Here is a 16,316-nt window from a genome sequence, read left to right as displayed (position 1 = left end):
GTCAGGCTGCCTCAGACTTGGACCAGAGCTCTAATACATATTCAAAGGCAATCAGAGAAAGTTCCATGTTTAACCCTGACCTCTGGCTGCACATGCCTGAACACACACTGGCAGCACTGGCAGGCCCACCAAGAGTTAACTTTAATAGCAAGAGGAGATAAAAAAAATTCAGCATGCCAAGTGAAATCTCAAGCACAGAAGTGCCCAAGTGTCAGCAGCTTCCCACTTACCCTTCGAGTTCACAGCAAACAAAGCTCTCTCATTATCCTCCCATGCCCTACCCCACCTCCCATCCCTCAGTTTCAGGATACTCACCAAACAAAACATATACTTCATATCCCCAGAACCGCAGGATTAGAAAAATATTTGACATTTCAAACTTCCACTAAAGCTGCTTTAATAAGTTACATGTAAGATATTTTACTTTCCACAGCAGAAAATAGAAAATTCAATTATCAAAGTGGCTAAAAGTTGAAATAAAATGCTGTGAATCTGTTTGGCACAAACAGGCCTGCTGTCTTTGCTAAAGAGCAAATCTGTTGACATTGAATATTTTAACACAGTGATCAGCTCCACAACTTGCAAGCTGCAACCACTTGCTGCTGCTCTCATCATTATGTCCAGCTCTGCCTGCGTGATGTCTCCAGCACAAGCGCTTCACAGCAAGAGCATGGCTTTGGCTGCAACAAAAAGAAATCCATACGTAACTGCAAAATGTTAAACACAGTTGGGCATGTGAGTGTAAACATCAACACTCCTGTAATTAGTACTCTTCAGTTAACACTACCAACTGAGGAAAAACTGACTTGTGACAACCAGCAGGTATTAAGTTCTTATTAAGTAGGGTCATTAACACTAATGACATTTTATCCTCTCACTCATCAATAATTCAAACAGCTATTGATTTTCAGTTTTGCCACATTAAGCTGGAGGTCAAGTATCTCAGTTACTTAGATATGACAGATTTCTGGCTTTTAGCCTGCAATTTCCTGTTATCTGGTGTCTCTTTCCCATTCACTGCAAGCACACACAGGCCAAAGTCACCATCAACTTCCATTTCTGTTACTATCAATGCCAGTGTGTGACAGAAGAACCCAGGGGAGTGCTTCAAGTGAAACATTCCAAGTCTCTCCAGAGTCTCTCTAGCTGTCACTGCAGCAGCCCCACATATAGCTTGTCACTCCAATGGTTTCTGCTGGAAGCTGTCCACCAAAGCTTGCTGTCATCCACTCCTAAGTGTTTTGCTGATGTACACAGACAGCAATCCTTTCCACTCTCTTATCACTATTTTTTATCATCATATTTATGACTAAAGGTAAAGCTTTTTTTTTAAGTAGGCCAAAAAGGGTAATACTTCTCAAAGCTTTTGCATAGCATGAGGTATTTTGGCATTTAACTCACCTCTGGTTTTTGTTCATATTTGTTTGTTCATATATTTGTTTATTATATCTAAATAAATAGTATTTTTATTTCTGGGTTTTGCTTCAAGACATCTTTAAACTTTCAGGGATCAAACTTTTCCTAAAATGATAACAACTTTTGATATAGAAATAAACTAGATTCATATATTTTATACTATAAGAACAGAACTCCAGCACTGTTAGTCTGAAGAATAGTATTTCATTGCTCCTAACTCACTTCAAAAGACATACCTGTTATCTATCTCAACACCTGTGGTCCAGTCAGCCAGTGCTGGTTCCTTCCCACTTTGCTTCCATGTGTACAAGATAATCTTCCCATTCTCTAGGCCTACTGCAACAATGTATCTATCAAGAGAATAATTATATTCATTTCATTAGAAATTACAGTAGACAGCTCAGTGAGGTCAGTTCTAATGCAGGATAGAAAGAATAGCACTCAAGCACTGTTGTTGCACCTTGCCCTTTAAATCAGTATTTATTTTTCCATGAAAAAAATTAATACATCCAAGCTGCTTCACAAAAAAATTAGCAAAGCAGAGACCTGCTACACATATTTGGTTAGGAAAAAATAAGGAGGCTATCACAACATCAGATCAGTCAATATTTTTGGAAGAATTAATGTGTTTCAGATGTGTCCATGCATCTCTCCCTCCCCTCTCCCACTTCCATTTTTCTCATTACACTGCTTGGAGAAGTCACCATACACCTGAAAAGGTGGCTAGGAAAGAAAAAAAGTAGAGGTCATTCTGATAAAGAATGGTCAAAACAATTGACAAGTAGATTTAGGGAGCTGTTTAGCCACAGGAAACTAGTTGACTAAAGGGATAAATAGTAATTTCAGATTAAACAGAAAATGACATTACAGAAAACCAGCAATACCTTCCATCAGGAGTAAGCACACGGCTGATACCAACAGCAGTCACAGAATCCCCAGCATCCAGCACTGTTGAACAAGGCTTGATTGCATCCAGCTCATTCCCTTCAGTAATCACTGGCAAATCACACTGGCCCCAGATAAGGACCTGTAAGAAAAAGCATCATCTGTGAACTTCCACTTCAATCTTCTTGTAAATGCACATACAAAAACATAAGGAATAACTTCATTAAAATAATTTCAAGGCACAGTGGATGACCCTAAAAATGGTAAAAACACCCTCTACCTACAAAGATTCAACTTTGTAGGCAGTCTGTCTGATTTCATGGAAGTTACTGACAACAAAACCAGACTCTGTTATGAAAGTTAAAGAAAAATTCGAGACCCATAGAATTATGTGACATATGCTTGTCTCACTGCATGAAAAAAGAAGGGAGAATGTCCAACTGGCAGCCCACAGTCTTGTATACACATATTCAAGCATTTTATTTAGCTTAGGAAAGTATCACTGATTTCTGTGCTAATACATGCAATAAGATTGTTGTGTATATATAAAATAGAGGCTCATTAGAACACAGTGTTTGTTATTCTAAAAGATGTTTAAAACAACCCTGGGCTTTCTAAATTCCTTTAACATTAATTACCTTTTTGTCCCGACTGCCAGTGATAAAATACTTGCTGTCTGGTGTCCAATCACAGGACCAAATGATTCGACTGTGAACAGCTGTATTTTTATCTGTGTATGCACAGCAAGTGAAGACTGGTCCTGGAATAAAAAGAGGAAAAAGCCTTGTTTCAACTGCTTTACATATTAAAAGTGATTGTTACTCTTACTAAACTCTATGTCAGAACTGCAAGAATACTTTGACATTATTCCATTCATCTTTAAAGCAACTGAGAATACTTACAACTATATGAGGTTTTTTCCAGCACTTACGACAGTGATAACTAGCACCTGTTCAAGACCATATCAGTAAGACCTCATAGCCCTAAAGCAGTAGGAACAATTCAATCTTTTAAATAAATTTCTTTTTCAGAAGAATTTAAGTAGAACACCTTCAGGTTATGTCTATCAAGTTTTTTTAAGAACACTGACTTCAGAAGTTTTTGAATAGTGCAACATTTACCTTGTGTTCACATTTCCCCAGTAATTTCACTAAAGCCCCTATTTACCAGTAAAGTCCCAACTGTCAAATCATAATGGTCCAATTGTAAAGATTAATGTGTTCCCAAAGAGACAAGCTCATATTTCAGCATGTATACCATCAGGCACTATATCTGATCAGCAGATCAGTAAATGAGAATGCTTTTCCTAAGTAGAAAAGGTTGTCATTTTGGAGCACAGACTTTAAATAACCACTTCTTGGGATGCCAATAGCAGCAGTTTTGCTTTACACTGATAATGATGTTATTTGTAGACAGAAGGGTTATTGATGAACAGATGAAAAGAGGATTTCCTCTACTTGCTATGAGTATTCATGATCCTCATCCTGAACCATTGTGTAACTACTGTAGACAATATGCCAGGCTTTAGAATAGAAGTCTGAATAGAACACAAATTCAAGCCAGGATACAACTGGACACTGTCTGAAGGGGCCAAAACTCACTGCCAAGTCTCTAGGAACATTCTATAGAGCCCAGCAGTGTTTATATGCTATTAAGCCAAGAGTGCAATGATAATCGCTTTCAGCACAAGCATCTGTTCTAGGATTCTATTAAAGTGTTCAATAGCAATCTCCTCATGATTTTGCAAGGCTCAAAGTCTTAATGAGAAAGTCAACTGAATCCTTACTATCAGCTCTTTTTCCAGACATAGCCAGTTCTAGTCAAATTAATCAATTGTGTAGGATTATCAGAAAGCCACACCAAAGACACAGATTAATCCTGTCAGGAGTCTCAAAGTGTCAGGCCATGCAAGCAGGGACAAGGCAGTTTGTGCAGGATATGGGTGCAGCACTGAACCTTCTGGCTATGCCTGCACAGAACTCTGCAATGAAGGCTCTCCTTGACAGAATGCCAATCTGAAGTTCAGCTTGTGTGCTTGATTTCAGTAAGTCAAACGTACAATCACATGCACAAGGCACGAGGACTTCATTACATCCATCAATTAAACACCATCTAAAGCCTGATTATATTCTTCTCTGCATTTTTATTTCCTTTTTATGTTTCCACATATTAATTGCATTTCTTAAATTCACAAGAGCCTACAACACTAATAATTCTCCAAAGTTTCAAGCAAAATGTCCATTAAAATATTTTATCAATTCTCTTTCAGATATTTTGCAGCCAAAAATACTGAACAAACTGCCAAGTCTACAAATGCATACATCCTTTTCACAGCTTACCTGACTCTGAAGAATCCTGTTTCCTCCACAGTGACCAATTCCTGTCTCTAGAAACAGCCAGTAAAAAGCTGTCATCAGGAGAAAATGCCAGCTGAGTAACAGTCAGATTGTGAAAAGACAAAGTCTGCAGTTTCTTCCAAGAAGTAGTGCTCCACAAAATAATTGCTGCATGTTCTTTTTTGGAAGCCTGGATGGATGGAAAACAGTATCAGTATGAATTAATGAGAGCAAGTATAAAAGTCACACATCTCAAAGTAGTAAGATATTAGCTTGTTTTTAGGCTTGCAATCCAGTAAGACTCAGCTTTCCTCTGGGAAGTTTCAACATTGTTTCCCTACTTTCTTCTAATGCTGACAATATATCAGTAAGAAAACACTTCAGACCTGTATTTCTTAGAATTTATCTTACTAATATCTTCAAATGAATCACACACAATGTAGGAATAATAACTCATTGGCAATCCACCCTCACCTTTGCAAGCCAACTGTCACTTACACAAAATCTTTCACATTTTGTGAGAAAGAAGAGGATTCAACCCTAGAAACTGGACAGCACTTTTCACTAGGTGGTGCTAGAATCTTTTCTTACCTTACACGCTGAGGCAATTAGAGTGTTTGAATTATTGCAAGCAACACAAAAAATTTCATATCCATGTCCGTATCTGAAACACACGTGAAAACAGATTTAACACATCACAATCATTTTTGCAGTATGTATCAGAGTTGTTATACTAATTTAAATCCCTTTTCAAAAATGAAAGGCAACTGCCAGGAACTTCTCACCACTGTTTTTGTATCACATCCCAAACAATTTGTTCAGCTTTCAGTTTAAACATCTGCACAATTTTTTCCATTAGAAACTGGCTATAGAAAAATCTCTGCAGCCCATTCCATAGTCCTAGAGCACCAGCACTGCAAAAGCCACCCTAATGATTAACAAAGCAGATTAAAGCAGCATTTAATGTATCCCTATTTTCTTAAAAAGCAATTTTCTCACTACTGATAGAAATCATAAGCCACATATTTGAAAACCACTGAAGAAATATGTCACAAACACACACTCAAAGGATGCCTATTCTGTGAAATATGGCAAGAAGATTTCTGAACTAAAAGGAAATGTTAGAAAAGGAAAAAACCCTCTGTAAAACCCCCAAAATTTCTAGCCTTCTCCAGAATTACAATTTTTAATCAGTCTTCACATGAGTTCTGCTGAAATCCAAGCTCACATATGCGGACTGGTATTTAACTAATAAGGGGAAATTCCACAGGGACTAACACAAATTAAAATCAGTCACAAAAAAGAATGGAAGTAAAGTAAAATTGGAGGTGTAACCTCCAGTAGACAAGTATCAGCTCAGTGGGGTGGGGTGGTTTCCTGTGATTCTCCTAGATCTGAAGAGATAGGCAGTTCTCTTAATAAACTCCTTGGTCAGCAGTGTTAACTTCTTACATGGGATTGATGTTCATGGGATTTCACTGGCAGCCACAACAGCCTTAAATGACAAATTACTGGATCTGTTGAACCAAGTCCAAAGAATCATCACTGGGCATATCCCATCAACAGACTGCCAAGGCCATGTCTGAACACTGGGAATGCAATGGCTGTCATGAAATGTAACTGTGCCTGGACCTTTCAACAGGGAGAGGGACTGGTGTGTACCCCTAACTGAAATGTTAAGTTGCAAATCCGAGTGTGTCTTATAATGATGAAGGTACTACTGCATGTCTTACTGTTAATTTGCCACCAGCAGGAGTTTTATCATAATGCTTACTTTTAAAGCACATTCCTGGAGACTGTTTTGTAGTGAAAACCGCTGCAAGCCAATTTTCTAAAACTAAAAAATATTTATTGTCTCAAAAGTATAAATTTCCTGAAATTCAATGACGGGAAAATAACCTGTGAAACAAATCCTCAGTTGTTTAGGTTTTAATCTCCTCAAAGTAGTATTTGAAGAGCAGTTGATTTCAAGCTTCTGCATGCAATGATTCTTTTGCTAAATTGAAATGTCAAAATGTAACTATTCTTACTAAATTAACAGAAAACACAAAATATTTTCCTCTTGCAAAATTACATGAGTAGAACTATCTTAGGTCAGACCAGCAGCTGTATAGGCCATTGCTGTCTCCAGTAAAGAGAATTAAGCTATTGGCAACTGGAGATGCTGTTTTAAAGGAGTGTATATGAGCCTTGACAGCATAGGAGCTACAATACAGTCCCATCCTCTGATCCCATAAATAAAATCTGATCTCTTCACTACATAGTACACCACCAAATAAAGGTTCACAATGGAGAGAAGTAACTGCATGAATGAATAATGAAATTATCTTTTCAACCACAGGCAATTTTGCCTCAGCATTGTACAATGCACAGCATTTTTTAACGCACAGGTAGACTGAATGGACTTTCAAGTGCCCAGACAAATGAATACAGTAATTTTCAAGTGTCAAAAAGGATCTCTTCCAACTTCCAAGTGTATTACATTAAATATGCATACATACAAACATATATATTTATGTCATCACTCAAGCTTTAATCTCAGCATGCCGCATGATAATTTTCCAAGGGGATAAAGATTAGCATATTCTCACAAGATTTACCATATTTTTAAAGTTATTATATTATGTAAAAAACTCAGCCAGTTCTTCATACTAAAACCTCCTCAAGCAAACACTTTGTAAAACCCAACACTAATCCTTCAAAATTTGGTGTCAAGTTAGAGCTAGGAATACACAAATGTCAATGACAAACAAGCTATTTTTAGCAAGTCAGTGCCTCACACTGTTCTTCTGCTGCTATGGCAACTTGAAATCTACATTATGTGATTTCATGTTACTTCTTTCAAGATTACTCTGACCAAAAAATCTGAAAGTCTATGAAGGCTTTACATCTTGTTGCTCTTGCATAAAATGATCTATATCATTAGCTGTGTCTCTAAAACCAGAAAAAACTGCTCAGATAAAAGTCATCTAAAGACTGTCATAAAACAGAGTTATTTTAATGAATGCAGGATATAAAGGCAGATAAGCAGTACTCCCATAGCAGAGTATAAAATATTAATGTCCCACTACACTTAGTGAAATGTCAAAGGCAAATGATGAAGAATTTTGGCCTTGGCTCCTTTTCACTACTCAAACATCCCTTATCAATCTATTTATGTGAGTGCATTAGCAGCCATAGAATGCACAGAAGAAACAGTTAAAGTAATAGTTAGAAATTACAAAATGTGCAGGTATGGTCTAACATCCACTGGCTTTCCTCCTAAAATCATTCTTGAGTACAAACATAGTAACAGAGCTTAAAAGCATTCAAATCAGATTTACTGCCCAATTGAAGGCAAAGATGAACTCCCACAGAACTTCCCCCTCAGTTCAATGAAGCCAGCTGCAGAGCATTTTCTCAAAGCTTTTTATTTCCTTCCTCACAAAGCTGGTAATGTAACTGCAATGTTCCTTCCTGACAAAAGTGGTGACTTTAACCATCAGCAAAGGCTCAACAATCTTCTTGTTCCAGCCTGAGACCCTTTCAGGAGATTCAGATAAATAAAACCACAAGAGATTGAGATTATTCAATTTCTTTGTGCTATACTTCAATACCAAAACATTAAAGATTTTGAAAGTGTAGCCTCATGTTACTGGGATTCTTAACAAATCATGTGAAAATTGTTGTGAATTTCAGAAAAGGAAGAAAACACAGCTGAAGAACTCTAAAACGCTGCAACCTCAAAACAATTATCATGGCCACGTAACTCCATTATCTTTGCAACTGACAATCACTCTGTCAGCATTCAATACTCAAACCAGCCTTGTTACCATCTTACTCAACACTTATCACTTTGCTCTACCTCTAGACACACTAGTTTAGCTGCTGGCTCTATTGTAAGGTGCATCTATTGCACCTTACAACTCTGACAGGAGTTAGGGGCAAGCTCTTCCATGGATGCCTCAGCCTCTACTTCCACACCACATCTGCAAGCCCGCCCTATGAATTGGAAAGCAGCAGAAAGCTCCTTACACAGAGAGACCTTCAGTATAGATAAGGCTTTAAGGAGAAACAACCAACTAAAATAAAACTGTGACACATCAGTTCTAACTGCCATTTTCTTCACTGTTTCCCAATTTATATATATATATATAATTTATTTATTTTACAAGCAATACAGTACACACAAAGTCAAACCACATAGTACAACAGGAAGAGTTACAAGGCTAGGCTACATTAACATGCTGCAACTGCTTTCTGGAAATTTTGTAACAAAGAACAAAAGGAAAAATAAAACTTACAACTTCTGAATTTCAGGCCATAAGGTATTCTGCAGCAAGTGATCCTCTGGTGGAGGTTCTGAAAAAGATTTGTACAGCCTATTCAAATTTGGTTTTTTCAAATCAGCTAAATAATGCTTCAAGTTTATATTCAATGAACCTCATTCTCTATTACGTATAACAGGAATAATTCTCATACCTGTAAGGATCAAGGGTTGAAAATAAATCTCTGGATACTGATTTGAAATGGTATTAAATGATTCTTCATCCTCATCTGGTTGAATAGCCATATCTCCTATTAAAGTAAAGACTTCATTAGCTAGAGAACTTACTAGAAAGGAGGGAAAATATGAGGATTTATTATACAAGTAAAAAACATCTATATTTATACAACTAGTTGAAACTAGGTTTCTCTGCTTGCAGAGTATAAAAATATGAATCCTAGAAGCTGGTTATTATAGTGCATATGAGAATGAGAAGATTAAAAAAAAAATAATAGTCTAACCTTCATTTTGAAACTCTCTCCATCAGCATAATCTTTCAGAGATTCCTAAAAAGAATTTCACTGAGCAAAGCAGTCACCAGAGTTCAACCTGTGTTTCCCCAGTGTTAAACCTTTCTTTCTGTACTTGAAAAGTTTAAGACAAAAATCTCTGATACAAGTGATGAGTTCCTAAATTTGATGTAGATTACTAAATGGAAACCTATATTTGAGCAGGTATAGCTATAACTTGCAAATTTCAGTAAAAATGCTGAGGGCTCAGTCCTTAGCTTTAGGCAAAAGTATCAGAGGTAACCATAACTAGTTAATTGTAAGTGAAAATTCAACTCTGTCCTTCATTGTGAAGGCATTAAGAAAAAGCTACAGAGATGGGGAACAGTTCCTCTCAGATAGAATCTAACTTTTTGCCAAATGTACCTCTCAAGCACAGCAGTTTCAAAAAGAAAGTACAGAAAAAGCAAAGCAAAGACTATCTTCTCATTCATCCCATCTTTGCTCTCTTTGAAAATGAAATGAGCACCATTCATCTGAGACCACTGATCAGCAGAAGATTCCTCTGCAGAGTGAGAGAGATCACATCTGTGGTGTTTTAATCCCAGCCACCAATGCTGACAGCACTGTGTGAGCAGTGGTGGATGATGCAGGGAAGTTCTATTTACTGAGCTGCCTCCTTGACATGAAGTCAATGGAAATTAGTTATTCTGTGTCTGGCCACAATCCAGAAGAAGGAGGTTTTATTCCCCCTCTCACTGGAAGACCTCATGAGTTAGCTGGGGAAAAAAAAAGTTTGCCAAAATATATTTACAAGTTATTTGAAGTACAACTAAGTTGTTATTTCTCTACAAATTATTTAGGAAAATTTGGCATATTGCCATTGAAGACCTGAGAGATGAAGCTTATTAAAATGCTTCCTTTTGTAGATCACACCTTCTGATAAAACCTTAGGCAGAGAAAAAAAACAGATCTGACCTAATTTGTACATTCCACTATAGCGCATTTTTACCAGAGGCTTTATGAAAAACGAGATCCCTGATCTCATTCCCAGCATCAGGAAAATACTTTTTATCATTCTAGGGAGATGTCTGTCCCTCCTTCCCTGTTTCCCCACAATGTAATCTCCACTGCCTCTCCAAGATATTAGCTACTGTTGGTTAACTAATATTCTTACTTGTGTTTTTTACTTTAAAACACCATGTTTAGGTGCTAGCAAAAAAATAATCGCTTTGCACGATTTTATTTCTAGATTCTGAACTTGCAGTCAAGACTACACTTACAGACCTAATATGTACACTAAAACAATCCCTTAAATAAAGTTTCCACATGAAACACCACAACCATTATTTCTCATTAGCAATACCTTCAAAAACAGCTTTATTGGATAATCCCAAAGCTGGCACAGTTGCACCTTCTGGGAGATCAGATGACTGTTGAATTAAAGAAAAAAGAAAGGTTACACACAGATTGTCACATAGGCTTGCATTTCAAAGGCCACAGCTTAAGGAATCCCTGAGAATTTCTACAGTTACTTTCCTAGAGAAGTGAAGGGGGCACTTTGAAAAATTCTTGTCTAGAACATACCCTGGACAAAAAAAAGACCAGTACTCTGGCAGGAAGGGGAGAAGGAAAAAAAAAAAAAAAAACAACCAACAGAAAAGTGCTTTTCTAAGGCCCCAGCTCAAGGATTTTCTTCAACACTAATTGCAGGTTTTCTTCCACAATTATATTTATTCTAGCACATACATGACAATTAATCTATTAACTGAGAGCACTGCAGTTTTTAACACAATAGAACTGGGAAATCGTTGTTCTGAAGTGAAATAATAAAGCAGCATTTTGGAAAAGAGAACAGAGGGTGACTGCCTGTGACCACAACTTGAAACACAGCTCAGTAAATAGTACTGAGATGTGGCTGCAATACGTGTCCGTTTAACGCAGCACAAGGGAAGGACAAATCATGAGACAGAAAATACTTCCATAATGGTACAGGAAAAGAGTAAAAGTTTAGAAAGGATAAGTGAACTTGGGGACCTTTGTGTAGAGATAAAAAAAGATTTAATAGCTGTAAACCCACTTCCTTATGGTATCAGGAAAGTTCAAAGAGAGACTGTTTTACTGAATTAAATCAATATTTTAAGTGACAGCATAAAATGTACTTAAATGTTCATAATTAGAAGAGAAAATGTATCAGAGACCCAGACAAGCATAAGGCCTCTAAAACAAAAATGGTTCCTCATTACAACCCAAAGTATAATACAAACCTATGGATTTGAACTGAATATAATCCTATTCAACCCTTTTAGAATATAAAACTGTTTTTTGGTTTCAGATACTTTTTTGGGGAAGGCATTTAAGCCACATTAAGAAAAAGCTTCCCCACTTCAGTGATAAAAAGCTTTCACAGAAAATAATTTCAAGAAAGCTATTTAAAAGCAGCTGTATAATTAGAGCTTATAAAGCCTCCCTCTTTAACCAAAGCCCATGTGAAACACTTTATGATATGAATCAAAAAACAGCACTCAGAGGAAGAGCCAATAAGAAAAGTCTAAATAAAGTAAAATAATGACATCTGCCACCCTTATAAAAGCACAATGTTATTTGTACAATGGTCATTATGCAAATGCTTACAAAGTCTTGTGGAATTAAATCACTAAGAAGCTACTTATGTAACTTCTTGCTATCGAAAATGATTCTATTTCTATCCCAGATATTTCAACTGTTAAATTAAATGGAAAGGCTAATCCATCTCTGAGAAACTGCACAAAAAGTCCCGCTTTTGAGTGAGATACGCAAAAACCATGTAAGGCACTGTACAGAGGCAACTATCTTGAATGAAGTCTGCTCCACCAAATGCAGACAAAATCAGAATTAGACCTTAATGCAAATGGGGAGCAAACAAAGGATAGCAGCACAAGACAGCTGACATGTCCACAACTAAGAACTGGAATGTAAAGAAAATTTCAAATGCCAACAGGAAATAAAGCAAGTACATATTTATAAATATTTGTATGCAAGAACTAAAAATAGTGCTGAAATCTTCATGCTATTTCAAGCATGCAATTGCAAAAAAAAAAAAAAAGTAATACCAACACATAACCACACAACAATAATTAGAACTAGGCAAGACTACTACACTCTTAAATTAAGGGAAAATACACCAACAGGCTTTACTGTTTGCTTCATCTGCAAGTGTGCACAGCGATCTGCTTTGGTTTGAGTTACCTAAAATTTACCCACACTCTTTTCAATCTTTTGACACAGTCTTGCTTGGTTTCAGATAGAACCCGTTTCATATAACAACAGCATAAAAATACATATGAGACAACGCACATGGAAGCAAGCAGAAGAGTAAGGAAAGTAAGGTTATAGTTTCAGTACAACTAAAAGAATTTTTACAAAGTTTAATGCAATCTGACATTTTCTGAAGCATTATTTATTTTACATCTAACAGGGTTCTCTTTGTGTAGCATTGCTTTAGCGTACTTACACGGGAGCAGAGCTTCTCCATTGGGATCCCAGTGATGTTACTGAAGTTTTCTATAAAGTTCTTGGGAGCACGGAAAACCCGAAGCACTTTTTCATCTGCTCCTGACACGAACTCAAAGCGGCCGATCATCGCCAGGCAGCGCAGGTCGTACCCGTGCACTTGAGGCCTGGCAATTTCATGCCACGTCACCTACAAGGGAGCAGACACAGCTAAAACACAATTCTTAAACAGAGAAATAGGGCAATTTAAAGTTCCAAAAAAGCAGCACTACTCTACTTGCTGAATTTATTAACACAAAGCAAAGTCAAGAGCAGCCTTCTACTGATGTGCATAAAACTGGTGCTCACATACATCAGTTGAATCCTCTTTTCCCACCAAACCATTCCTGTAATTAGTAAACCGTGTCCCTGCACAGATGTGTTTAAGGAACTTACTGTGACTACTTCATGCTAGACAGTCAGGAATAAAACATAATTTGCCTAAGCAAAAAGAGGTTTCTATCCTACTACTTCCAAGACTGTACGTCTGAAAGACCTAAGAAACGTAGTGATAATTATCCTGCTTCCTTCATCTGTTCTTTCACAAAGAACAGCAGCACTGCTGTCAGCAGGCTATAGGTTCCTACTGTCCTCTTTTCTTTAAAGATTTGATTCAAGTGAGACCATTTAATAGAAGCTTTGCAAAAAACTGACAAAACCATAATAGATTCTAAGTGTCATTTGCTATTTCACCCAGATGATACTTCAGTTGAAAAAATTCAGTGCGTACTTTTGAGTTAAGAGCTAGCAGAACCAGAATCAATTGGAATAACTTAGTCTACTTCAGTATTCTAATGCCTATAGCCCAGACTAGATATCACGTGAGTATAAGCAAAGGCATTATATTGACTGTAAACTGCACACATCACCTTAGAAACTCAACTGAGTTTTGAATGCTGAAGTTTCTGATAGGACCTAAATGGGAATTTGAGACATCCTACAAAATCTCATGATTTCACAAGGGCTTGATTAGTTTTCAGTGAGGAAAAAAGCATGCATTCTTTAAATAAAGATAAAATCAAACAGTGCAACAAGCCCTTCTTACCCTTTACTGGGTACATCTTTGCATAGTACACAAAAAACTCAAACCCCAAACAAAGAGAGGGCTAAATAAGTCATGGAATAAGCTTCTTCCAGAACAATCAGAATGGAAATTTGCATGAAAAATTGAAGCTGATTGTTATCCCTGTTTTCTGATATTTTGATATCAGAACTTAGACTTTAAGAAAGGATGCTTGTTTGCATTCAACACTTCGTTTCCTTTTTATAGGGAAAAATGTGAGCTGTAATACTAACTCTCCATAAACATCTGAACCATCCATTGTGTCATGTTAAGACAAACATCAGATGTCACCTGTTGTAATTTTTCAAATGCTAAACAGTGAGATAAAAAAGTAAGGCATTTTAAAAGCCTGTGTTATCCAAGTTCATGAGCAGCAGAGCTAAAACCTTTTCCAGGGTTCAGAAGTACTGAATAAACATCTTCAAAAGACCCATTTCTATTCCAGCCCTCCATTTCACCCATCCAAAAAGGATACTAAGGCTTTCTCCCACATCTCATGCAGTAGCAAATACTGAAACTACTTAGAGTTACACCTGGTCAAATTAGCCTGGTGGCTACTCTGTGTCAGAACAGGCAAAGTACAAGAATTCAGTTCATGCCATATTTAGATATGAAGACTACAATCACTCTGCTAAATCGACTGATTCAAAAGTTTCAGGGTGAGCTGTGCAGGTAAATCACACAAAGATCAGTTCTTTCAGAAGACAGGATTAAAAATTAGCAAGCAGCATAACTAATAAAGAGTGGTGCTTCAGTAGGTCACAGAGAAAGTGACATTGACAACCCTTGAATGCTGCCAACTTACATCATGTGCTAGTCCTGAATTTTGTTTTGATATATTTAATGTATCCTCCTGAGTGGAGATTAGGGTAAAAAGCAGGGAAGGAAACTGGAAATATCCTTCCTACAACACAAGGCAAAACATAACTCTTGAAATGGGACTGCCACCACTCCTGTGTGGCCTGGAAGAAGGAAATCAAAGACCTGATGGCAAATTCACTCTCAGAAATATCAGACCTGCTGTACTGGTCTACATTACAGAAGCTTTGATGAGACAGCTATAATAGCCTCCCCAACCAATGGCACAGGGCCTTATATGACTACAGTCAGTCTAGCTTCTGCCAGTTTCCTGAATGGAATATTGGTACTGTACTGCCAGAAAAGGTTGTATTTGTGGAGAAGAAAAATGCATGAGAAACAAGACACAGGAACTTCTAAACAGACTTTCCCCCAGTCCAAGGCAGGAGGAGCGAGCAAGCAGCTGTGTGGTCCTTAGTTGCTGGCTGGGGGTTAAAACAGGACAGGCACCAGCTGCACTCATGCAGTTCAGATAATCATTCTAGTAAAACTGAGTCATTAGCAAATTAATGTAAAAAAATACAGTGAGAACTTTGTTTAGATTATGTTCATGTAAAAAAGCACAACCAAAGTTTAGTTTCTTTATTATTACCTGCAGCAGTGTAGCCAGTTGTTAAACACTGCAATAGGTGGTTATCAGTACCAGTCATGTATTCCTCCTTCTCAATTACTGCAGAGCCTGCTTTCTGGGAGAACACTAACTGAAGGAAATCTGGACATGAACTCAGGATTGAACTGCAATCATGCTGTGTGATTGCAAAAACTCTGCCACTAATATTTTTAAAGTGAAAACAGCACATACTCCATTACCAAATCAAGCAGTTTTAAACAGACCATCGCTTGTGGAACTTGAAGGCTTGAGTTATATTCACACAACACAGGACTGACCAAGCCCCCTTAACCACACTCACAAAATCTTTGAAGATCATACCTCTGTTTCTTCCTTCCTTTTCCATGGAGCAAAGAGCCTTGTAGTTTGATCAAAGCCCACACTGATGACAAACTCTCCTTCTGGATCCCACTTCACATCTTCTACACTGTTAAAATGTCCTGAAATCACAACTTCTGGAGTCCATTCTTTCTGTGAAAAGAGTTCCACAAAGAAGTAAGGAGTTTTTCATTTGACTGATTGGCACATTCTAAGCAAAATAAAACTATAAATGTGCTTACTAAAAAAGTAAGAAAAAGACATTGGTAAATAGCAAATTATTAGAACTCGTGAGAGGCTGAAGAGACACAAATACTGATGTATTGCTCCCAAATGAAATAAACTTGTGTTATTTGTTCAGCTGTGAACAAAGCACAACCACAAAGGAGTTCAAGCTATACAACTGACTTCTTACCCCACAGGTAAGAAACAGGGTTTAGAGTCTGGAGGATTTCAACCTTCCTTCTATGCAGGAATGAGACTCCTACAGAAAAGGACCATTTCAATCACTAAGTTTACATTATACTGTTACAGAATAACAGAA

General features: G+C 37.2%; 1 protein-coding gene across 2 annotated transcripts in view; it reads right to left on the bottom strand.

The window, feature by feature from the left end:
* Positions 1-380: 380 nt before the first annotated feature.
* The window catches only part of ELP2 (elongator acetyltransferase complex subunit 2), a 37,014-nt gene continuing 21,078 nt past the window's right edge, over positions 381-16,316 (bottom strand). For both annotated transcript variants that reach the window (XM_054284674.1, XM_054284673.1), the window contains exons 12-22: positions 15,776-15,925; positions 12,886-13,074; positions 10,759-10,825; positions 9,099-9,194; positions 8,921-8,978; positions 5,229-5,301; positions 4,641-4,827; positions 2,940-3,061; positions 2,301-2,443; positions 1,653-1,766; positions 381-680 (exon numbers count right to left, since the gene is read on the bottom strand). In XM_054284674.1, coding sequence (XP_054140649.1) covers positions 524-680; positions 1,653-1,766; positions 2,301-2,443; positions 2,940-3,061; positions 4,641-4,827; positions 5,229-5,301; positions 8,921-8,978; positions 9,099-9,194; positions 10,759-10,825; positions 12,886-13,074; positions 15,776-15,925 — 1,356 coding nt within the window. In that variant the 3' untranslated portion in view covers positions 381-523. The remainder of the gene's footprint in view (positions 681-1,652; positions 1,767-2,300; positions 2,444-2,939; positions 3,062-4,640; positions 4,828-5,228; positions 5,302-8,920; positions 8,979-9,098; positions 9,195-10,758; positions 10,826-12,885; positions 13,075-15,775; positions 15,926-16,316) is intronic.

This window comes from Melozone crissalis, unplaced genomic scaffold (assembly GCF_028551555.1).
Source record: "Melozone crissalis strain CALT ecotype California unplaced genomic scaffold, PUWL_Pcris_2 ptg000042l_1, whole genome shotgun sequence".
Taxonomy (NCBI): Eukaryota; Metazoa; Chordata; class Aves; order Passeriformes; family Passerellidae; genus Melozone; species Melozone crissalis.
Note: the sequence above shows the minus strand (reverse complement) of the source record. Positions and strands in the feature narration are given on the sequence as shown.